Source organism: Ammospiza caudacuta, chromosome 7 (genome assembly GCF_027887145.1).
Source record: "Ammospiza caudacuta isolate bAmmCau1 chromosome 7, bAmmCau1.pri, whole genome shotgun sequence".
Taxonomy (NCBI): Eukaryota; Metazoa; Chordata; class Aves; order Passeriformes; family Passerellidae; genus Ammospiza; species Ammospiza caudacuta.
This window is the reverse complement of record NC_080599.1, coordinates 21,524,786-21,547,768: the sequence shown is the minus strand read 5'-3', so window position 1 is coordinate 21,547,768 and position 22,983 is coordinate 21,524,786. Positions and strand designations below refer to the sequence as shown.

The 22,983-nt window shown below is 39.0% G+C and overlaps 2 protein-coding genes across 6 annotated transcripts in view; one reads left to right on the top strand and one right to left on the bottom strand.

Moving 5' to 3' along the window:
- RALGPS2 (Ral GEF with PH domain and SH3 binding motif 2) overlaps positions 1–22,983 on the top strand; it is a 114,156-nt gene that overhangs the window by 58,438 nt on the left and 32,735 nt on the right. For all 5 annotated transcript variants that reach the window (XM_058809084.1, XM_058809082.1, XM_058809083.1 and 2 more), the window contains 2 exons: positions 19,542–19,679; positions 20,588–20,678. In XM_058809084.1, the coding sequence (XP_058665067.1) occupies positions 19,542–19,679; positions 20,588–20,678 (229 nt within the window). The remainder of the gene's footprint in view (positions 1–19,541; positions 19,680–20,587; positions 20,679–22,983) is intronic.
- On the bottom strand, positions 240–17,028 carry ANGPTL1 (angiopoietin like 1). The gene is made up of 5 exons (XM_058809086.1): positions 16,909–17,028; positions 9,559–10,414; positions 3,393–3,586; positions 1,640–1,910; positions 240–676 (listed from the first exon to the last, which is right to left on the bottom strand). Exons 2-5 carry the CDS (start codon positions 10,382–10,384, stop codon positions 489–491), a joined length of 1,479 nt encoding a protein of 492 aa, XP_058665069.1. The 5' UTR covers positions 10,385–10,414; positions 16,909–17,028; the 3' UTR covers positions 240–488.

The window sequence follows — 22,983 nt, the reverse complement described above, 5'->3', positions numbered from 1 at the left end:
ATGTGAAGTCATATTTTCCATTGAAAGTAATACCAACATTTTTAAATAAATTGTTAAATAACTAATCAATTTTCACATTAAAGCAAGACAATGTCATTTCACATATTTACATTGAAGGGTTGAGCTAACCTGAAAAAGCATAAGCTTTTTGAACTGGAAAAGCTTATATTTTGTCAAAGACCTGGAATTTTTTACCAGTTTTGACTGTTTACATCAAGCATGTTGATCTTCAAAAAAAAGATAAATATGCTTTGCAAGCACAAATATCTGCTTTTGTGAATGTGTGTTTAAAAAAAACACTGTCACAGTAGAGAAGGGTCCTAATGAAGGAGAGGGGAACATAACAGGGGAAAGAAGACAGGAAAACTGTAGACCTGCTTTTTGCAGGGGCAGATTGTGCAAAATAATGATTAAAAAGTAGCATTTTATTTTTTTCTGGAGCTCAAACACTGAGAATTTTATATGGGAGCACTGTGGGATTTTCCTCCTCAGTCTATAGGTCTGATCATCATCTGAACTGCTTTCAAGGAGTAGGAGCCTCCCCGGTACTCAGCCCAAAAGATTCCATCCTGGTACTTGCTCCTGTAGTGGCCCCCTCGGTACCAGACCCCGTTGAGGTTGGAGTGGGCGCAGGCGTTGTACCACCAGCCGCCCTTGTGGAAGTGGGCACAGTTTCCTGTGGAACAGAAGGACATGGGTGAGCTTCAGCTTTAAGCAGCACAAAGGGAGGGTTGCTAAATGTTTTCATATTGTGGCTTATTCACAGAGGCAGCTTGGAAGTGCTTCATAGCCTGTTGTGGTCGCAGCTTGCTGTTCTTGCTAAACTGTAAATTCTGGTGTAACAGCAGCCATTGCTGGAGGGGGGATTATTGACATGGTCTTTAATGTGACAGCTGAAAATGAAGGAGAGACTCCTCTCAGCCTGCCAGCAGTGCTTGTCCATGAGCTAACACCCAAGGAACTTGGGTTATGTGCTCTTTAGAAATACTCCAGCGGAAGCAACGTGAGTTGATACAGCCCGAAGCAGCACACAGGGCCAGGGTTCCACAAAGAGCTGCTTGTAACTTGTGTTTTTACTGTTACAGGCTTGTCTAAGAGTTTGCAGGATTTGTCCAGCTTTATGGTTATTGACAGCTGAGGAAAGGCAGTTGAAGTATTGCACTCCCCAGGCTTCCTGTTACTGCAAGGGAAAAACTGGCGGAAATGAGAGAAAGGGAGCTTTAAGGAGTGCAAAAACCAAATGATGGGCCCCTTTCTAAAGTATTAACCTCTGCACACTTGCAGTTCCTTTCATGCTGTTCAGAGGCTTTAGTTCCTGGTGATTCTGTGGCAGCAGCACTACTCAGACATCACCTGGACAGATACTCTGATTGCAGTCACGTGCAAGTGATGAGCTAAACAGAAAATTGCTGCAGAGTGTTGTCAGTGAGGGTGATAGATTTTGAATTTCTGACAGGTATAGGGGCTTGAAGGGGGCCTTCCCAATGTGGTTTTTATCATCATTGATTCGAAGCCTCTCCCAATAGGGTTATTTTACCAGAATTTACACACTGTTTTTGTCCTGTGCTGTATTTTTTGAGGCAGTGTCACTGGTGGAACACACTTAACTCACTTTTCTCAGGCACACCACTTTGCTTACCTGAATACATGTCCCTGTCCCTGTCCAGGGTTGTGAATTGCTTCCCATTGTGCCATATCATGGAGTCCCCAGCGTTGCCCTGGTAGGTGCCCAGGCGCAGGCGGTAGAATTCGCTCTCGGGCTCCAGGCGGAAGCTGCTGTACTCTGCGTACACCTTCTTGTTGCTCCAGTCCTCCAGCTCAATCAAGAGTCTGTAATTATCCTGATTGGTGAGCATGTAGATGTTTTCCAGGCCCAGCCAGTACTCTCCATCAATGTTCCCAAATCCTTTCTGTGAAAAAGAAGATGGGAAGGTGCTGTTAGCTTAGTTATCCGTGCTTGTTAAAACACTCATCAGCAGGAGTGTGATAAACCAGGGGAACTTGGGTACTGAGAGCCTCTGAACGACTTCAACCCATGCATTCAAGTGCTTTATTTTGCTGCACTGGGACTGCTAAGCTGCACGAGATGCTGCCAGCACCATTAATGGTGGCAAAACATCTCTGTTCTTGCTGTCCTCCTCTTCTTAAGGTAAAGGGAGGGAGAATAGGGAAACTGAAGCAATATTTCTTGACAAAGCTAAGGGGATTTGTAATAATGGGTGAATAATGGAATTTTAGGTTATAATTCCAGGTTGAAAAAGGTATTTATGATTGCACAGTCTCAGCATTCATGGCAAATAACTTCTTGTTGCTTCTGTATTGCAACTGGTGTTGTTTCTTACTGTGAATTTAATCACACTATTCCTCTGTGTTCTTTATAGGATTTATTAGAAATTAATATAAAGACACATTTTCTTTCAAGTCACTACCAGCACAGTAGCTGTGAAGTGATATTTCCTATCTGCTGTCTGCTTTCCCCAAGTAAACCAGTATTGTTAATGTTTGGTGTTGCATTAGGTTCAGATGTTGGTGATTGCTTTATCAGGCACTCCATAACTACCTTAAAACACTTTAGAACATTTAACAACTCCAAAACCAACCATGGACTGCTCTGAGAAGTAAAGGCTTTGCATAATAATTTGTTTGTTTGACTGAATATTGAATAATTGTTGTAGTTATTATTGATTTAGGGATTAATATTTGAATCACAAAACTCCAAGAATGCAAGCAAAAATCCTCATGTTAATTTGTATCCTAGATGTAATTATTATTAGTAGTACTATTATTATTATTACCCCAACAAAATGATTTTCAGATTTCCCATTTAGCATGTAATTCCTCCAGAGCAGCATCCTCTTGTCATCCTAGACATTGTGCCTGCTAGTGCACAATATCACAGCAACACACAGCAATGTGTTTCCTTTCACCAGCCTGACATCTTTAAGTTTCTAACCTAAATTAATGGGTGGAAATTACTTCCTTTAATTCATTATTGGAACTATTTTTAAGTTGAGCCCTCAATCCAGCAAATCTCTTAGTGTGAGAATGAATCATTTAAATGAATAACTTCACTGGCTGAGTTTGCTTATTCATAAGGGAGACAAATGAAGCTTTACAAATACTCACTGAAGTTCTCAGTGTGTTAATAAAAATCATGTGTTCGGTTATAATTTGTAATTAATGACTTCCCAGCCACTGTCTAGAATAACATGTCTCCCAGTTGTGTTGTGCATTACAAACCCAGGCTGTCTCAGCCAGGTTGGTTCATGCAAAGTTAACTGTGCATGGAGGGAAATGGGACATTCTCACTGAAATGTGTTTGCCTCTGAGGGATGATCACTCTTTTCAATTATCTTTCTTTGCCTACTGATGTTCTGCATTCTAGAATTTACCTTGTAACTGTCCCAGTTCCTGAAGAAGTTGACAGATCCATCTGTCCTCTTCTGGATAACTGCCCATCCTCCAGGGTCCAGGCTGTTCTCACACCACACTTGCATTGGCTCGTTGCTGTTTTTGGGTTTGATCATGTAAATCCCACTGTTGGCATGCCCAGCTTCCCTGGCTTGTTGGCAGTCTTTGAATGGACCTTTTGGAAAAGAAATACTATAAGCCTTCAAGATTGGCTGTGCAGTGCCCATTGTCCAGGAATATTTTGTACTGGAAAGTCAGGAATTCAATTAAGGTATAAACCTACTATGGAGAACAGTGCAAAAAGTTACTGTCTGAGATTAATTGTATATATACATAAACATGTCAGTATCATCTCTCCATGTGTTTTGGAACAAAAATTTCATTTTGGTAAATAATTAATGGACTTTGGTTACCAGCACCTGATTTTTTTGTCTGCTGTGGCAAAGGTTTATACTTATATATATAAGTATACTTGTATACTTTATACAAAGTATACAAGCAGCTCTTGATACTGAGAAACAATATGATTTTTCATTAATTATTTTCTTGTGCAAAAGGCAGACATCAATTTCCTTCATTTTCTGGCGCACCAGTTTGAAACTGGTGGGAGTAAAAAACAAAACAAACCCAGGATACCCAACTAACCCTACCTGTTTCTGAATATATACATAGTTTGAGAGCTGCTATAAGAAATATCTACTGAGAGACTACAGACATGGAATTTAGTCAGAGAGAATTCTTATGCTGCATTATTTTCTGCTGTTATGTACTTAAGCACTTTGAGGATTAGGCTGTTACCTGTGGATAGGATATTTCTTAAGTTTCCTGTGTCATCCTGGTGTCATGTGTGTACATGGGTACTGATGAAGGAAATAAGCAAGCACTGGAGAAGGATTTTTGGGCAGCTAAAAGGACTCACATATTTGTTCTCAGGGCTGTGGTTGCACAAAATTCCTGTTGCTGTTGTGAGTGCTGCTTGAAAGCTCTGTTTTAGTCCATGTGAATGGTGGTTTTACAAATAATACTTAGAGAAGACCATCTGGTAATTCTCTGAGAAGGATGCAGCTTACATGTCTCTGAAAATCTTGCCTAGTTTGCCTTTCAATTTTTGGTAATGCTTTCATTTTCTGCTTTTTAGAAAAAAAATTTATTTGTGTGTCATTACTTCAGTTAGTTTATAGAAACTGGTAATTTACTAATGAAAAGCAAAGTATGTTCTGATGACTAGTTAATGGTGGATGCCCTAAATGTATTTGAAAACTCAGCACATCTGCAAATAAACTAGCTACAGCTTTCCTCTCCTTCCAGAGGGTTTGTTTTCTCAGATCTTGAAAATTCAGAGAGAAGACATCAGTCACAGAAGCAGCTCATATGCAAAACAGCATAGAAAAGATTTCTTGAGGTTATTCTTTAATCAAAAGTAGAGGCTGAGGGAAAGGCACTTCACTACAGATTAAGCTTGTGTGACAAAAGCAAGCTGAAAATGGCATTTTTTAAAAGATTTTCAGGTAGCAGTTGTCAGTTGGACAAGTATGTAATTAGCAAGAAATCTGTAAAGCATAATTAGAGTGCATGAAGTTCATGTGTCTAATGAGGAGTACTCAGAGCTTGTGGCTGTGACAGGAGTGTCACAGACACTGAGCCATTGCTGTAAGTGTTGTGCACTGTCAGGATTGGGATGGCTTTGTCATTCTTCCAGGGCAAACAGTGGCACCTCAGGAAAGAAATCCTGTAGCTTTGGTGTACAAGGGCTTTTTTTCCCTCTTGTTCACAATTTAAATTCCCAGAGTTTGTCCAGGGGATCGATAATTTCCTGGACTAAGCAGGGTCTCATTCCCTTTCCTTGATCTGTCTGAAGTAAATTTGGATGCTCTATAACTGAGCAGGGATCTTGTTCCAGGAGTGTTTTTGTAAAGCAATTATTGCTTTAGGAAAAAATATAAACAAATAAACCTTCTATTTTGTAGTGTTAATTGAACACTAAGAATGGCTTAGTTAGATCTGCTGTTATTTGGGTGTTATCCCACATGATTGTTGTTGGAGGAGGACTTGAGCATTTGTTTTTTTTCCATGAGGGACCCAAGCAGATGTTTGGGGTCATTTTAAGCAGTTTTTAAGTCAGACAGAATTGTACCAGTCTGTTTATGTAATACCTGGATCACTTCTGGAGTTCAGCTGGCTTTAAGTTCACAGGATACAGCTCATGTGCTTTGATGCTCAGCTTTGTCTGCATGTATTAACATAAATTAATGTTGTGGTAGAGGTAAGAGACTTCTGCTCTGAATGTAAGGAAATCCAACATATCCCATAATTTTTGGTGTATAGCCTTGAATCTTTTTACTGAAGTAAATTCTTTGTTAGGTATGGTTATTTAATGTTCACATTATAAGAACTGATATTGTTCAGGAAATACTGAGGTTTGTGAAAGGGAGAGATTCTCCTCAGTGCAGGTGTGGGTGGAGATCTGATTGATGAAAAAAGCATGAATTTCTGTTTAAAATCTTACAGGTTTTATAGTTTATATAAGGACTAAGTATCTCATGCACATCTAGTCTTTTGTAACAGTCTGTGTATGTATGTCACCGAGGCAGTGATAAGTCAGAAATACTCTGAGAAGATGATCTGCTAAATATTTCACTTCCAAATTCTGGCTTAGATGAATGATTTAGTGCAGATCATATTCTGTGCTAAATTAAATGAAGTAGAGAAGGAAAGAGATTAAATATTTTAAGTTGAAAGCTTGATAACTTGATGACTGGAACCCATTTTGAGATGCCAAATGTTATCTTGAGGTGATGATACAGAACTTGTGCTTGTGTAAGCTTTATAGAGAGGGTTGTTGGGGGCATTAGTAGAAGAAAAGTCCAAAATAAAATTGGACATATGTTTAAAAAAATAAGGTATGTTGTTAACCAAGAGGTATTAGAAATTATTATATGGGGCAGTGTCTAATTTTCAAGTACTTAACTAACTTGAAACTACTTTTTGCAAAAATAGTGATACTAATTCTGGGGATCACTGGTTATCATTCCAAATAAGGTAATTGTGACAACTACAATTCACAGGTACATTAACCTTCCTCTGTTTTTACAGCAATTTTTGTACAAAATAACCACCATACTCAGAAAACAGAACTTCATCCTTTTGTTCCCCATATATTTTGCATTTTTCTCTCCACTCACAGTAATCAGATGCACATTGACCTTTCTGACCCATCTCCTGCATGCAAGTATTTGTGAGGGGGTGCAGGTATTTATTCTGACATCAGTTCTTTAACAGGCCTGTTTCTAATTGGAACTGTCTGGTTTCCATTGGTCTTTTTTGACATCTTTATACATTCTAAAAAATCTGCATCTTTTAACCATAAAGATGTTTCTTCTATGACATAGTTTTGATTCTGTGCACCATGAAATCTGTTTACCTTAATTTTTAAAACCAGAGATAGTAACTGGGCATTGTGTTGGATTGTCCCAGTTTTGGTTGTGATGACTGATGCTCTACCAGCTGTAGCAATTCTCCGCCTTCCTTTTCCCAAGCAAGAATTGCAAGAAACACTTAAACTTTTAACTCAAGAATCCAGTGTTAAAGGAAGGTGAATAATGTTACAATAGCATCCGAAAATTTCTTTGTGTTCTCTTCCAAAAACAGACTCAAACTCTGAACTTCTAGGTGTGGAGGCGTCAGTGAACACCAGGTAGATAATTCAGAGGATAACTCTTAGTGCTGTTGCCTCTTTTTGTACGTGCAGCAGGCGTGAATTGAGAAAAAGATGTGTTGAGAGCAGCACCTGGAAGGGAGGCTTTGCTGGGAAGCAGGAACTCGTGGCTTTTTTTAGAGTTATACTTGTGCTGTCTGACCAGACATCAGCCACTGCTTTGATATGAACTGTTTCCTTTCTGTCATGATGTGCCACTGAAATTCACATGACATCTGGCATTTTGCTTGGGCTCATGCCTGAATTTTCTGCAGACCTTGAATAAAAATAGTTGTTCTTTACATCAGCAGCTGGTTGAGTGTAATGCTGCAGAGCAGTCACAAATGAATGTTTGGCTTCATCTTAAGAACCAAGTTCAACCTTCAGCTGTGACTAAAGGCAATTTGAAAGAAACAAAAACAAAACAGCCACCTAAACCCAAAACCCCACACCAAACCCTTTTGCTGTGCTAGCAGAAGCCAAGAACAAGCACTCAAAGGGAAGTCTGAGAAAAACTTGTTTTTCTGAATCCTTGAATCTTTAAAAATAGTGATTCTGTCAAAATCTCAATAAAGCGAGAAGCGTGATAGGGTTTAGGGCAGCTCAGAAGTAGTTAATTGTTTTGTCACTAATTTTGATTCCTAGTGATACATGAATTTATCTAATGACCTAAAGAGTATAACATGTGAAGGTGGGATACAGTCTCCTGAATGTATTTTCATAATATTTATGGTTTTAGTTTAACTTTCCACCCCCCACTGACAAGAGGTTACTGAGAGTGTAGGTACAGATTTTAAATTTTCAAAGCTGAGTGTCTCTAATTGGATCCAGCCTCAGTTCAATTATCCTTTTAAACTTACCACTCTTGAATATTTCAGCTGAACGCTTAGAGACTCATTGCAGGACTGTGTTGGTGGATTTAGATGTTCATTTTAAAGCAGGGCAGAATAGAAGGATGAAAATTCTTCTAACAGAATTTTCTTCAAATGTAAGTATAAAGGACAATTTCAAGTTGAAATTATTTAATTTGTTTATGATTAATTAGTTCCTCTTATCCACTCTTGCCAGCTACTGTAACATGTAGCTAGCAGGCGTCATCAAAGGAATGGGTAAATATTAGAAAGTTTATGCTAATACTGAATTTTCATATTTCTGTAACTCAAATCCAGCTGCAGAGAGAAACCCCAACACATTGTGAATTGAAGGTGAGTATTGTTCAGATTAAATTCCTGAATATTGGCCATTTCAAGTTAATGTTAGGGAGGTTTAGGCCATTTGGTAAACTAAAGCTTTCCCTGGGAGGTAGAAGGGGGAGAGAAAATCAGGAGCAAGAGTGAGCTATACCAGTATTTTAAATTCTTCCTTCTGTTTTTATGGTTGAGTGTTGAAACCCTGGTTACTGAGGATTTTAGACTTTCTGTGCTGAAGGGTACTGACCCCCAAGAGAACACTGTATTTGACCTGAGGCCGTGGAGAAAGCTTCCAAAAAGGAATGATAGAACTGGGATTGTGGGTGTGGAGTTTGAATAGAAGTAATATCACACGGTGGAAAACCTAGATTTTAAGGTTTTAGAATATAGTAACAAATATAAAGCAAGATGGAGGTTTCAGGGCAGAGGCTGATCCTTCCTCTTCACCTTCTTCTCCATGGGTTTGAGTGGTTTTGTGTAATTGGATAAAAAAGTCCACATTGCAGGCCCCAGGTGGTTGGTTATTGGGTCAAAAGTAAAAATAATTTAGGTGTCATTTCTTGATTGGACAGTTTATCCTTAAAAAGCCTTGGACAGAGAGAGAGAGATGACTCTATTTTTCACTTGTTAGAGTGAAGTTCTGTAGAACTCACACTTCATAGTAGAATATAGATAAGAACTTGTAGTAAAAGCATGGCAACCCTGACAATGGGGGAGATGATGATATTATCAGAAGGCTAATTAATTACTTTATTATTACTGTATTGTTCTATACTATATTACACTATATTACACTGAATCTGCCAAGCACTCAACTCAAATTAACTGCACTGAACTGCCCAGAATCTCATGACTGTCAGTCAACAGTCCTGACACACACACATGGATTCAATTGGTCAATTAATCAAAACACTGTCATCAGAATCCAATTACCAATTCCCTTCAGGTAAACAGTCTTCCACAGTGCATTCCACTTGTGAATAAGAGGAGCAGCAATTGAGATAAGAATTTTTTTTTTCTCTCTCTCTGAGGTTCAGAGAATGTGAATCCCAGAAAATATTCTTGGGAAGTTGTGCCTTGCTTTTCTCTGTGAGGAGAAATGCGGCTATAAGAACTAATAAACATCTGAGTCCAAACAAGAAATACCATCTTGTGCTTTTAATCCCTACCCCGGCAAAAAAGAAGCAAAGATTCAGCAGCTGGGACAGTTTCTCTCAGGAGCGGGGAGATCTCAGGTTAGATAAATAGTGACAGGTAACTCACCCTCGTTGATCAGAGCCAGAGGGGGCACTCTGAAGGGGCTCTTTGTGGGAGCGGTGGCGGGGTCGGGCGGTGGCCGTACGTCTCTGTCCCGGGGGTAGCCCGGGTCTCTCTGGATCTCGTTGCCCCCCAGCAGGACAGGAGTGTAGGGCTGGCTATTGGGGATGTGCTGGGGCACCACCTGCACCAGGGGCGGGGACCCGTGGGGGTCCTGGCGCGAGAAGATCCTCAGGCACTGCTCCTCCAGCAGCGAGATTGTCACCGACTGGTTGTTTACCAGGTCGGTTAGCGCCGCGTATTTTACTTCCAGCTCCTTGTATTTTGTTGCCATCTTCAGCATTTCTGTGGTAACATTAAGGACTTTGTTTTCCAGCTGGGAAAGCTCGAGCGAGTTGTCGCGCTTGCGAATTATCTCGTGCAGGAGCTGCATGTACAGTTGGGTCACACGAGAGTTCATGTTCCGACTTTCTTTCCTCAGTAATTTCACTTCGTTCACGATGTTCCCATCCACATCCACCACCAGCTGCAAAATGTCGATCTCCCTCTTCTGCTTGGACAGCACATCCTTCAGGTTCTCAATGTCCATCCTGGTGACTTCATCTTTCCTGTTCCCAGTGCCCGGGTCGTTCGTGTTCACGCAGATTGGCCCCGTGATTTTTTGTTCTGGGACCAGGAAGGTGTAACCACATTTCTTCCCTTCCTCTGGCCTGTCTGCTGAGCGAGGCTGCCTCTGCTGGGGCGTCTTGCTCGGCGTGGATTGCTCCGTACAGCGCCCAATAGACAGCAGCAGGAACAGCAGGACACCCAGAGTCCACTTCAGTATCTTCATTGTAAAGCAGGTGTGACCACTGCCAGGAGCCTGTTGAACAGATAAAGTCATTAAACCAGAGGTGTTACTAAAGCTCCTGGACTTTCAAACTGCCTAAACTGATGGGTTTGCCTTGCTTGCATGTATGTAGCCATGCCTTTGGCATCTCTTCCTTGGAGTTAGATTCCATTAATTGGCTGGCTGTTTTGAGCAGGAAACACCTTAACTTAGATACAGGATTTAGTAAAGGAGTTGTTGCAATGGGTAACTTTTCAGAAACATTGTTGTGCTTAGATCTTGTGTTACATTCCGTTATCAGATTGCTCAGATTTGTGCCCACTGCAATTACCTGCACAAGGTTATGGAGCACGGAGTGCTTGCAAAATACTTTCCTGGAAGGGAAGGAGGGAGATGAAATTATTTATATAAATGTTGGGATTTTGATTATATAAGCTTTTCTGCTCCTCCTTTAGCTTTGTATATAGATAGATATGTATAATTTATTAAATTACTATATACATACTCATTCATATATACACCTATTTTTCAAGTTTATATATACAGAGATTTAGTAGGCTTGAAAAAGGCATCTTTAAGACTATTTTTGGACATGAGTGTTAGGGAGGAGATTAGATATTGTTGCAAACATCAAAAATTACTTACTCAAGTGACTTTGAATTTGTAAGGAAAGCTTAGAGCACTGTTTGCGCTTCATATGGGTCCCTGTTTAGTTGCCTTGAGATGAACATTTAGAATTGTTGTCGCTCTATTTTTGTATCTTTGAGAACATCTTTATCCAATAATGCTGAAGTATCAGGTATGTTGTCATTATAAAAACCATACTGAAGTGTTTCATTCCTCTTTTAAAGAAAACTAGGAGTTTCTTTTAACTCTGAAGAGTTAAAGTGCAGTGAGAAAAATCTGGGAATGTTTTGTGAGACCTGTTTTTTAGCTTAAAATATTTGAGATTATAAACAAAGATAGCACTTAAATAAACAAAAAAACCTTCATTTTTTATGATTTGTTTGCTTTGTGAAGCAGATCACTCTTCTTATCTCAGCTGTTGATCTGGCTTTCCTTTCCAGCCTCCTTTTGCCAGCCTTTGGATAGCCTTTCTACAGTGGCCTTTGGGTAATTACAAAGAGTAATACAGTAAGAGCAGGCAAAGTTAATCATCTTTCTGTTCCTGCTGGGTCCAAATTGAAGCGCATTTGGCATTCCTGGCACAGTGATCCCAAAGGAGAGCAGAGCTCTGCTGCTTCCTTTACGTTCACATTACAAATGAGAAGGTGACTTTTGGGTTGGGTCCCTTTTCCCAGTTCTGTTACTGGCTTTAATATTCTTGTAATAAATGGTGTCTGCTCAGCCTCAGGAAACCTGTCAAGCCTTTATTTTTTTATTTTTTGGCTTCACTAGGAGCTGTGGTTACAAGCTTTAAACCATGATGTACATGCAATCAGGAGTTAGAGCTAGAAATTCTGCTTAAATTTTTGGTAACTTTTTGTTTGTCTGGTCGTCGTATTGCAAGTCCTGCTTCTGTAAAGGGAAGAAAATACATTTAACATGTACTAAAAATCCTTTCTTACCCTGCATAAATGGAGGGAGCACCATAAGTTTGAGGAGTTTATTTTAAAATACTTAATTTGCAGTAATAGGTATTTTTGTGTCTGCTATCAAAACCAAAACTTAATAATTTTGTTAATATTTCTCTGCTGAAACTGTAACTTCTGTTTAAAGAAAAACAAGTTAGGAAAAAATATCACTTTTCTCCAGAGCTGGTTGTGTGTTTTTCTTCGGTAATTTCAGGCATTTAAAATATTAATCACTTGGACAGTGCTCAGATTTGGTAGTTCATTAGGTTAAATGCTCACATGCGTCATGGGAAGCACATGGGAAACTGGTCTGTGTGTGGTTTCTAATTTGCCAAAGATGAGCTGAATTAACTATCTGAAGTTTAAAACCTCTTTGCATCTCCTAACTAATTTTTGATACTTTTGCATTTACTATTTGCAGATTGAGGGAAAGAGACTTTGTGGCATATGCTTGAGGATGAAGCCATAGTACAATTCCAGTATTTTGCTGTTTTCATTTCACAGGGTGTAATAGGTACTTCATAGTCCAAGAAAATGAATAACATTTTAGTTCTTGGGAATTTTTAAGACCCTACAGTTACTAAAATAATGAATGGCTGGGGATTTTTCCCCACAACAGCACATTTTCCCCCTGAAATACACAGAACTTAAATTAATCTTTCAAAACAAATCACTTTGCAACACAGTCCACATTCTAACCATGTATTCTGCTGCAGTCTGCTTTCTGCATTTCTTTTAATATTAAATGTGTTCATTTTGAACTTTTACCCTTATGTATTAAAGTTTCAAGCCCTGTGTCTATACATATGCTGTCAGACCATTAGATGAATTAAAGGGTCTAATATAGCATAGCCAAATCCAGCAGCTGCATAAGATTATGCCCTAGAATTTGAAATTCAGAAATATCTTCTAGTAAACTGAGACATTCAGATAAGCAGGGATGAATTCCTTCTGAGAATCTACCTGGTAGGAATGTAGATACTTCCATGGAAATGCTGATGTTGAAAAAATGAAGTGTTTTAAAATATTGCTTGTCAAGTTTGAGCAGCTTAATGCCTAACTTGTTATACAATAATAGGTTCTGAGTAAGGTATTTACCTGGAGTTTTAATCAGCTTAGAAGGAAATGAAAATACTGTTTCAGAAATTTCCTGATGTTCTGGGCAAGCAGCTTAAAAAAATAGGAGCTGTTTATCCAAAGTATCCCAGAATGATAGCCTAATATGTAAGACCTAAATGACAAATTAAAATTAGAGTTGGGAAATAGTTTTTGGGATTTTGGATCAGACACATTTTGTGCTGGATTCCCAGGTTTAGGTGTTTAGGTAGTGGCAGAATGTTAGGGGACAGCTGAGGGATCAGCTCAGGCAGAACCAGTCTCCAACCCTCCCTGAAGGTTTGGAGTCACCTCTGCTGAGTGGAGCTGCTGGTGCAGACCTTGGAAATGCAGCAAATATCTTGTAATTACAGATACCATTGCTCTGAAATACATTATCTAACTCTTTATTAAATGTCATGGTTTTTAGATTAGAACAAACTCTCATTTCAGCTGGTTCTGTTGTGTTTCTGTGCCACCCAGTTTTGGGCCTCAGATTTCTGTAGAAGTTCCATTATGTATGTTCTGGCCTGCTGATGTTTTATAGCTTCTGCAGAAGAAAATATGCAGTTATTTACAGCAACACAAGCTTCTTCATCAGCTTGTCAGAAACACTCAGAGCTGTAGACAGGGCTTCAATACTATTTTATGTTTAATGACATTTCTTCTGATTTCTTTCTTTTTCCAGAGTGATCCCTGTGCAAAAAACCCCCAACTCGCTTTCAAAATTAGTTTTTGATTTATTACTTTAAAAAGTGTTTAAACGTCCAAAATTCCAATTTAAAAGAGCAAAACAAACCAGCAGCTTCTATTTTTAACTGCTGTAACACAGACTGTTATCCCCCCCTAGAAATATTGTAATCACAAGTACAGAGTTGCATGGATTAGGATGTGGGGAAGCTGGTATATATTTGGCATTTTTTAGCTTTCTGCACAACAAACTATTTGTTCTTTGTTGTACTGCTGTGAGTCATGTTCAGCAAGATGTAAAATTTGGAAACCCACAACACAAATTGGAATCTATTTCTCCAGAGCTGACAAAGGCTTGTTCTCCCTGGGCAGTGTAGGGTGATATGGGTGAATATAACAAAGTTGCAGATAAATGGGAATATAGGATTCCTTTTGTATATAAATGGGAATATAGGATTCCTTTTGTGTAGAAAGTGCAGTATCAGTACTTATCTTTATTCCAAATATTTATTAAGAGAATTTGGTCAAGTGATAAATGCCAGCAGTGCCCTCTTACGTGTAGCAGGAAGAGAAACAGACTGGGTTCTTTAAGAAAGTAAATTACAATGCTGAGACTAAAGATGCTCTGCCCATGAAACCAGCTAATCAGGGAGCTCAGTTATTGATGTTACACAGACTTCATTTTCTGCTGAGCTTTGCCTTAGCAGCTGAAATCAATAAGCTGTGTTCCCCTATGTCTGCACAGGCTAAGTGAGGATTTTTGTAGATTTTTTTTTAGCTTAAAACTGGGTGCATGACATTAGAAGTAATACTAAGGTGGGAAAACCCCTCCTCTTATAGGAGAAATGTTCCCATGGATTTCAGTATATCTCTGGATTTAAGTAAGTTACTTCTCCCTATATAAACAAGTGCTTTTCCCTCTGCCTCTGCTGAAATAACAGGATTACTTTCAATTGTATTGACTGGGATCCAGAAATAATATGTTCTTGGGTTTTGTTCATCAGATATGTGATGTATTGAGTCACAGAATTCTGCTTCAGAAATTGACATCAATCTGATTCCTTTTAGGAAAGGCAATCTAAAAATCTTCAGGGGATTTTGAGGTTGTCATTGAAAACGTGCCTCTTTTACAAATGATAAATTCTTAGAAATTCTCTGCAGAAGAGATTTGTTAATCTTGTCATAGTAGATATCCTGAAAGCACAGAACAATTTCATGGCATTTCCAGATTTTTTGGTGAAGTTTTTTCAGCATGGGGGTTCCTTTGCATTTGTTGGCAGCCACTGTGTGTGTTTGCATTGTTTGAACAGGCAGGTACAATGCAGTGGTGCACTTTGTTGGAAATGTGTGATTTTGAGGCTCTAGAGTTCTGCTTAGAACAGATACTGAAGATATTAAGCATCCAGTTATGCTTGCTGTAGGAAATTGTACTTCATTCATTGGTGTATAAATTTTAAGGACCAAACCAATAGGGCACATTACACAAAACAAAGCCCAATAAAACAGTAACTAAAACTCAGCAGAGCCATGTAGTAACTGCTAAAGTTTAAATGTTCAGAATTTCCATTCTTTTTAGTAAGTTCCTTTAAAACTTCAAATAGCATATTTTTTTCACTGTACTTCAGATCATTCTTTTGGCAGCAGCATAATATTAGTATTGCATTATTTGTTTTAAAACAAACATTTCAAAATTTCAACTCTAAAGTTGGAAGGCAGCAAAGGAGGGAGAGTTAAAACCTTGTATACAGCCAGTTTATTACTTTAAAATTATTGACTCAGCTGTTTTCGTTTGTGGAAGGTTTAGGAATTGTTCTAAGCAGTGTAAATCAAGCCCTTGGCTGATGATGAATGAATGGAGCCTGGTGTCCAAAGCACATTATGTGCTTCAAAGGGGGATTGTGTTGTTGTTTAGATTATTTTCTCCTCCTTATGTAAATCAGCACAAAAGAATAGTAAGGAAAAGGGCTCAAGAATTTGGAAAGGATCCATCTTTCTTGTTTATCAAGGCTGCTTCAGACTTTTTTCCTCTGGTAGCTACTAAATCTTAATTAAGTTTGTCTTCTATAACACTTGGTCTCTCCTTTTAGCATCAGCCCCTTCATTCTCTCTTACCGTGTCAGGCAGCTCTGAGTTTGTAAATGCAAATACATCACTGAAGTTCATTTGCATTGTTCTGGATTATTTACTGTATTTTATTTTCCAAGTCAGCATGAAGAAAGTTTTCTACGTTTTTCCTGTGTATAAGCAAGTATTTTTTGGTTTTCATCTGTATTTTTGTCTTCTGTTTGTAAGCAACTTTCTTGTTTTAATCATCGATTAGCAGCAGCATTCTTCTCCCTTTCTTCCACTAGTGAACTGTAACAAATCCCTCAATTTTCCACTTAATGTATTGTGACTTTGTACACTGCATTTCATGTTTATGAAATGGATCTTTATTTAGAAACAAACTGCAGTTCAATCGAGGTACAAATAAGGAAGGTATTGGTGCCTGTTGCAGCAATGTCTTTGGATTTTCAGCTGCACAATTGATTGTGCTACAACCTCGATTATGTTCAGAATCACTGTATGACTCTGGTTTCTTGGTTGGCTCTAGGACTCAGGCAACTTCAGCTCCTCAGTAGTACCATAAATAAAAGCATGCTTGAAACGATATACAATGATTGCTACTTACAGATGTGCATTGATTTGCTTGGGACTTTTCACAGTGGTTTTATTGAGGTATCCATTTTCTAGTTCTAGTAATGCTGGGTCTATGCTCTGGTGTTGGGTGAAATCCAGCTGCCCTGAAATCGGTAGGATTTTTGGCTTTTGCCTTCTGGTAGGATCAGAATTCCACATGAGTATGTTCACAGTACCCAAATTACATGCTTAGCAAAGAATCTGGTAGTGCTAATTTTCTGTAACTGTAGATAACAATGCAGCTAAACAACTGAAACTTGTTCATCCCTACAACTGGAACAAGTTAGTCTGTGCTCTTATGCAGTGCCTTTTTTAATTCTTTCCAAAGTCTACCAAATGCCACAAAAATGAGTCTTAATGTTAGTTGTCAAATGTTTCTCAGGCTGAGAGGGATTTGTTTCTTCACAATTGTATGTTGAGGGAGATGCATGTAGCATTCAGAAATAGCTCAAAATTAAATTTGTAAGTAAGAATAACTTTAAAACTTACCAAGAAATAAAGTCTTCCAGCTGGTTTGCTTCTGTGGCAGATGGAAAATCCAGAGGCCAAATTGCTTTTGCTTCCTATATTACGCGATGGTGTGGAGTGTTAATCTGCAGCTGGAGCTGAAAACTGCTTTTGTCTTTCTCTGTTAGATCCAAGCTGTATTGAGGAATTGGGTTTCTCCATACAATAACCAAGCTAACTAATCAGTTTAAAAAAAAGAAAAAAAGTAATGCTCCAATATGCGTTATTCCAGAAGAGAGAGAGAGATGTTTTTTGAAACTGCAGTGTTTAATTCTCACATGCAGAAGTGCTCTAACCAGCCACAGCTGACCCAGATTCCATATACATCACTTTTGGACAGTGTTTTTTTAAACAAACACACGCTCGGCTCAGCCGTTCAGCCCACCTATGATGTCACCGCGAGCACTCGGAGAGCAGAAGAAACTCCTCCTTCGGATTTCCTATCCATACCCTCCAGAAAAGGAGGGGGTAGGGAGGCTGAGAAGTTAGGAACAAGGAAAGATTGTTTGCCAGTAGAAGGGAGGTACCATATGGCAACGGACTGTGCAAGAGTTCAGCAGGCAATTACAAATCAAACATTTTTACTATGCTGCCTAAAGATGCCTTTCAAGTTATTACAGTACTGGGCTTCATTTAGAAGAAAGATTCTTTCAGGCTGATAAAACTCGATTTGTGTTGCTGGGAATAAAAGGGGCAGCCTGGCTGGATACAACAGGAAAAATGAAGCATTTGTAGTCTAGAAGAATGTTCAACAGAATGTCGCATTCAATTCTTGACGTTCACTTAATAAGAAACAGTTCCAGTTGTTAAAGGCATGAATTCTCCAATACATGTGGAAAACGTTAAAACTCTGTGTGTGATGGTTTTGGGTAGGTATCAGAATATTTGATAACATCTGACTGGTGTTAGAAGTAGCAAAAGCCACAGAGATTACGCTCTACAAGAAGTACAGGATCTGGGATTGGTCCTGTCCATGCTCAGGCAGCACGTGAGTGCATTCAATTTACTGCCATTGATCTTTCTGGTTTCTTCACAATGGCAATGCCAATTACATTTGAAAGAGAATTACCCTTGTATGCTTTCAAAATTATTTTAGATTTCATAGGAATGCATCCCATAGGTTTAGAAAGCTGCTCTTTACAGAAGACTTAGAAGGCTAAAAGAAAAGATCAGTACAAATCATTCAGTGGTAATTCTGCAAATACAGTGGTTTATAAAATCCTGCATAATAGTGCAGGTGCCTGTTACAGGGAATTTCCTTAAATATAGTTAATAAGTATGATTTACTTCCTTCTGTGGAAGATTGAGTGGGTTTGGGATTTTTAAGGCTTGTTAGGACATGGGTTAGTAAATTCAGATTCAGGACAGCTTATGCACTTTAGGTAGCATAGCAATTAAATGCCACTACCTGATGTTTCTGATTATCCTTTCTGTTTTTTAGCAAACTGTTTCTAGCAGAACAGAAAATTGAGAGATTTAGTAGTATATCAGGTCATGTATAATACCTTTTTATTCACTTTTTTATGTGTCACCTTTCAACCACAAGTATTTTAATTTGTTTCTGTGTGTGCGCACACACGTGTGTGTGTGTGTGTGTGAGTGTGTGTTGGTTTTGGAGGGATGCCCAGAGTTTCCCAGCTCACATTTGAGGACTGTGCTGGTTAGGTGCTATACAAACACAACTGCTGTTCTTGTGAGGTTGTATTAATAGTCTTCCACCTGTAAAGCCAAAGTCCTTGTTATGATTTTGGTTGTACAAGGCCGAGAGGTGAAGTAAAATATAATGTAAAAATTTCCCTTATACTGAAACAAGTTTCTTAAATAATATTATTTACATTTGTGTCATTTTTTAAATTGGGATATCTGTGAAAGATGCAAGGGATGCAGGCCATTTCCTTTGAACAGCAGAGTTGGTCAGGATATGCTTTGCTTACTTGAGACAAACAGGTGAAGTTCAAGAAATGGGGTTGGGGTTGGAAATAAAATAAACATTTTATCTGCAGCATTAGTGTGTAAGGAGGAGGAGTTTCTCTTTACACGATCAGGGGATTGAAGGAGCAGTTCAGGGAAGCAGTTCAGGGGAAGAAGGCAGTGACTTATCTAGCAGGCTGTTGGCTCTTTGGAGCTGTGATTATTACAAACTGCAGGATTCATTCATTTCAGTCTGGCTGCTCATTTTCTCTAAGTTAATCTTTCCCATGTTGCTGAGCTTGAGTTTTTATTTAGCTTGAAGTGTTTTGGGTATAATTTATCCTTCTATTGTTTTTAATTGCTGCTTTGGAGGAATGAAGTAGTAGACTTCCTAAACAATTAATTTTGATGGTGTATTTTAGTATTGTGTGTTTAGTGTGCTTCATGTTTGTCAAGAGAGTAGTAAATTGGTGCTGTGGAGAAGATGAGGTTTATGAGTAGCTGTGCATGTCCTTGTAATTACTTTTAGATTTCTAAAATTATTTCCCAGGTAAATCCAAACTCCTGTTCTGAGACAATGCTTTTTCAACCTGCTTTAATGTTAGTGCAAGCAAAAATGCTTCACAATATTCTTGATGACAGGTTTTTTCCTGCTCAGTGAAAGACATTAAACAAAGAAACTTCTCATTCTAATCTCATTACAGGTATTTATCTGTCAGACTTGACATATATTGACTCTGCCTACCCCTCAACAGCAAGCATTCTGGAAAGTGAGCAAAGAACAAATTTAATGAACAACATTCTTCGAATTATCTCAGATTTGCAGCAGTCATGTGAATATGGTAAGCTATATACTATGGTAATATAGTATGTAAATATCAGAGTGTTAAAGAGAAAAACTTAAAAAGCTTTAATTTTTGTCTGCTGTGATTCAATTTAAGTAAGGCTGGATCTGTGTGAATGCCATTAACACCCTCCCTCATCCTCTCAGCCCAAAAGTCTGGGTTTATTCTAGTATTGTTGGTTAAGACGATCACCCATCAGGGTGAGGAGACAGAATAAAGTTGCCTTTCTCTTACATTGAGCAAACTGCAGTATACATTTTTCTGATCATACATGTGTAGTAGTACATCATACTCAAGAGTAGTTTTACTGGTATTTATAAGCTTATATTCCTGTGTTCATAATTTTATGACTGAATTCTAAAAATAGGATTTCTTTTGGAATAGTACTTTTACTGGAGATAATAAAATACATTCAGCTTGTCTTTTGGACATTTATAGTTCTGTCCATAGATCAGATAATGTATTTATTTTTCAAAGATGGTTTCCCTCACAGTCCTCTTCCTATTATAGTAAAGTCCTAATGCTGTGTTTGTGATGGTGGAGTGTGAATTAGCAGAGGATTGTGGCTTCCCTGAAAGCTCAGTGTAAAGAGAATGTGGGCTGTGAAGGGGTCCTCAGACTCCATGTTCCAGTTCTGGGCCTTTGGTTTGGCCAAGGATGTTGTTTTACTTTTCCCTTGTGTGTGCTCTGATGAGCAGCTCTGGAGTTTGTGTGTGTGGAGACTGTCAGCTCAATGCATGAGAATTGCTGTGAAGTTCTAAAATTTCAGTATCATTAGGGCCTGTAGTTTGTACCTCCATCTCACATAAAAAGGCAAGAGATCTGAATCTGTTCAAATAGTTTCTGCAGAAAACTTTGCTTACCAATGAGTGGCACAGTGTCAATAAATGCTGTCTGTTTTCCAGATATTCCTATGTTGCCTCATGTCCAAAAATACCTAAACTCAGTTCAGTACATAGAAGAACTACAAAAGTTTGTAGAAGATGACAATTACAAGTAAGTACAAAATGCTATAAACGGACCATAACTTATTACAATATTACTTCTATAACTCGAAGCCTGTCACTTGTGAGATTGCACATTCATTGGGGAATTGTATTATATTATGTGGGTGCCCCTGCCCATGGCAGGGGCCTGGAACTAGATGAGATTTAGGGTTCCTTCTGACCCACACCATTCTGTGATTCTGTGGTGATGCACCTCAGACACTGCAGCTGTGAGCAGCTGTGGTTCCAGCAGCATGTGCTCAAGGCACTTTCCCACATGCTGAATGGCAGATCCGCTCCCTTTTCTGTGCCAGACTGCACCAAGCCCTTGCTTCAGGTGGGTTTGGTCTGCTGAGAAACATGGCTCACCTGTAACACTGCTCTGTCATTAAGAGGAATCCTGTGGTTGGAGATGGCTCAAGTCATTCTTCATCAGATCAAAACCATCTGTGCATCCAGCGCCAGGTTTTTACTGAGGGTGACTTACAGCTTTGACTTGCAGATAATACTTCATTTAATACTTTTCTCTTTGACTAGCTTATAAAGTGTGAGTAAAACGTAAGCACTTGGTTTTTGAGAGGCAAGTTCTCTGCCTGTTCCTCCCAGCCTCCCACCCAAGGTTTCCATGTCCTTAATTAAAAGATTATTACTGTAATAAGTGATTTGGAATCCAGCAAAACTGGGGGAGGGAAATCTCTGGCAAGAGACAGGAACTGAGGATAGGAAACACCCTGAGGCAAATCTGGTGCCTATGAAGGGGGGTTTTGTTCATTGGCTGATGTGCTCGAGGAGGTTCCCCACCCATTCCCATCCTGCCCGCCCGGGAAGTTTGTCACCTCAGAGGGCTTGAATTGGTTGCTTGTGCAGCTCCCTTGGAATGGCAGGAGGGGGATGCACACTTCAGGAGCAGCTGTGCTTTGCCATTTAATAGCCCTGGCTTGGATTTACTGAAAGGCAGCAAATGGGACCCTTCAGTTTATGTCAGAGAACTGTTAACGAGGACTCACACCCTTGGCTTCACTTCTGAGCTTTGGAAGTTGTTCTCTGTGTGTCCCTGTGGAAACATCCAGCTTCACCTTTTTCCTGGGATGTTCTACAGCCTGATTTGGGAAATGTCACTTGTCTATCACTGAGAGTAAAACTCTGTGGTCAAACATTTGAAGGAAGGAAAAAAAAAGCTAACCAAAACCCAAGCTTCTTATCTGCAGTGTCTCCTTAGGACACTGTGTTCATGAATTCCACTCTCCACCATCCTTCACCTTCACTGGCTAGGACTCACTAGCAGGGGGAATTTGATTGATGAAGGAGCTGCTGTCTCTTCATCCTCTACAATCCATGTTTTGGTAGCAGGGCAGTGACTGGAGACAATGGCACATAAATCAGAAGCGTGGCTGCTGTTCACGTCTGGTTTTGCACTGATGGGTTTTGTACATCTCCAAACTGAATGTTTTTATGGTCAAATTCTACTTTTTATTTGAAGAATTCTTCTTACTTAAAGTGGCTCTTCTACTTTTCATCCCCTAAGGTGTCTATCAGCAAAAAGGTTGAAGTTAGAGAACAACAACTGTGACTTGAATACGTGTTTTTCTTCCTAAAAGATTGTATTTCAAAAAATTAAATTATAAAATTGTAATGAATCATTGCTATACTGTCTGGAATGGGAGGAAGAGGAGCTGTCAAACTTTAAATTTTTCCTCCCCAAAATTAAATAGATGCTTTTTCAGTGTTAGTAGTTTCAAAGATTTTAGTTCTGCAAACTGTGTGGACAAGATACACTTAATCTTCCTGGAGTTATCTGCCTCTATAGTCTGCCTTCTTTGTGGGCCTGCTGGAAATGGCATTAAAAAGTTACAGAAAAAGCTTGAATTATGGCTGAAATCAAGTTGATAATGTATTTTCCAAAACACAGAAGAGGATTTTGGCTTTTGGACCAGTAAAGACAAAAGGCTTGGTGCTCGGCACACTAGTGCACTTCATAAAAAAATTTAAAATATGAAGTGTTCCAAGAATAAATGTTTTGGCCAAGGTGGGGGAGAAGTTGTGTATTATTTTCAATTTTATTTTTCCCAGGTTTTAGCTGGAGTAGCAGTTTCATGTGTGTGCCAGCCATCCCAGGGCACTGAAGGTCCTGGTGGTCTGTGTGAACCAAAGCAATAGGCAGGAAGAATCAAGTTTGGAAATAATGTGTGCTAAAGATAACTTTGCACTGTTTGTATTACCTTCATAGTATTCCTTGCAATCACAGAATCAGGCAGCTTGCAATCATAAATTTTAAAAATTATTCTTCATAAACTTATATTTTTATTTCCTGATAA

Excerpts from the sequence above, each read along its gene's own strand:
- ANGPTL1 (XM_058809086.1), bottom strand. The coding sequence starts at position 10,384 with ATGAAGATACTGAAGTGGACTCTGGGTGTCCTGCTGTTCCTGCTGCTG. Across the intron at positions 3,587-9,558 it reads TCTGGCTCTGATCAACGAGG|GTCCATTCAAAGACTGCCAA; the intron begins GTGAGTTACCTG and ends CTTTTCCAAAAG. Across the intron at positions 677-1,639 it reads GGACAGGGACATGTATTCAG|GAAACTGTGCCCACTTCCAC; the intron begins GTAAGCAAAGTG and ends TCTGTTCCACAG.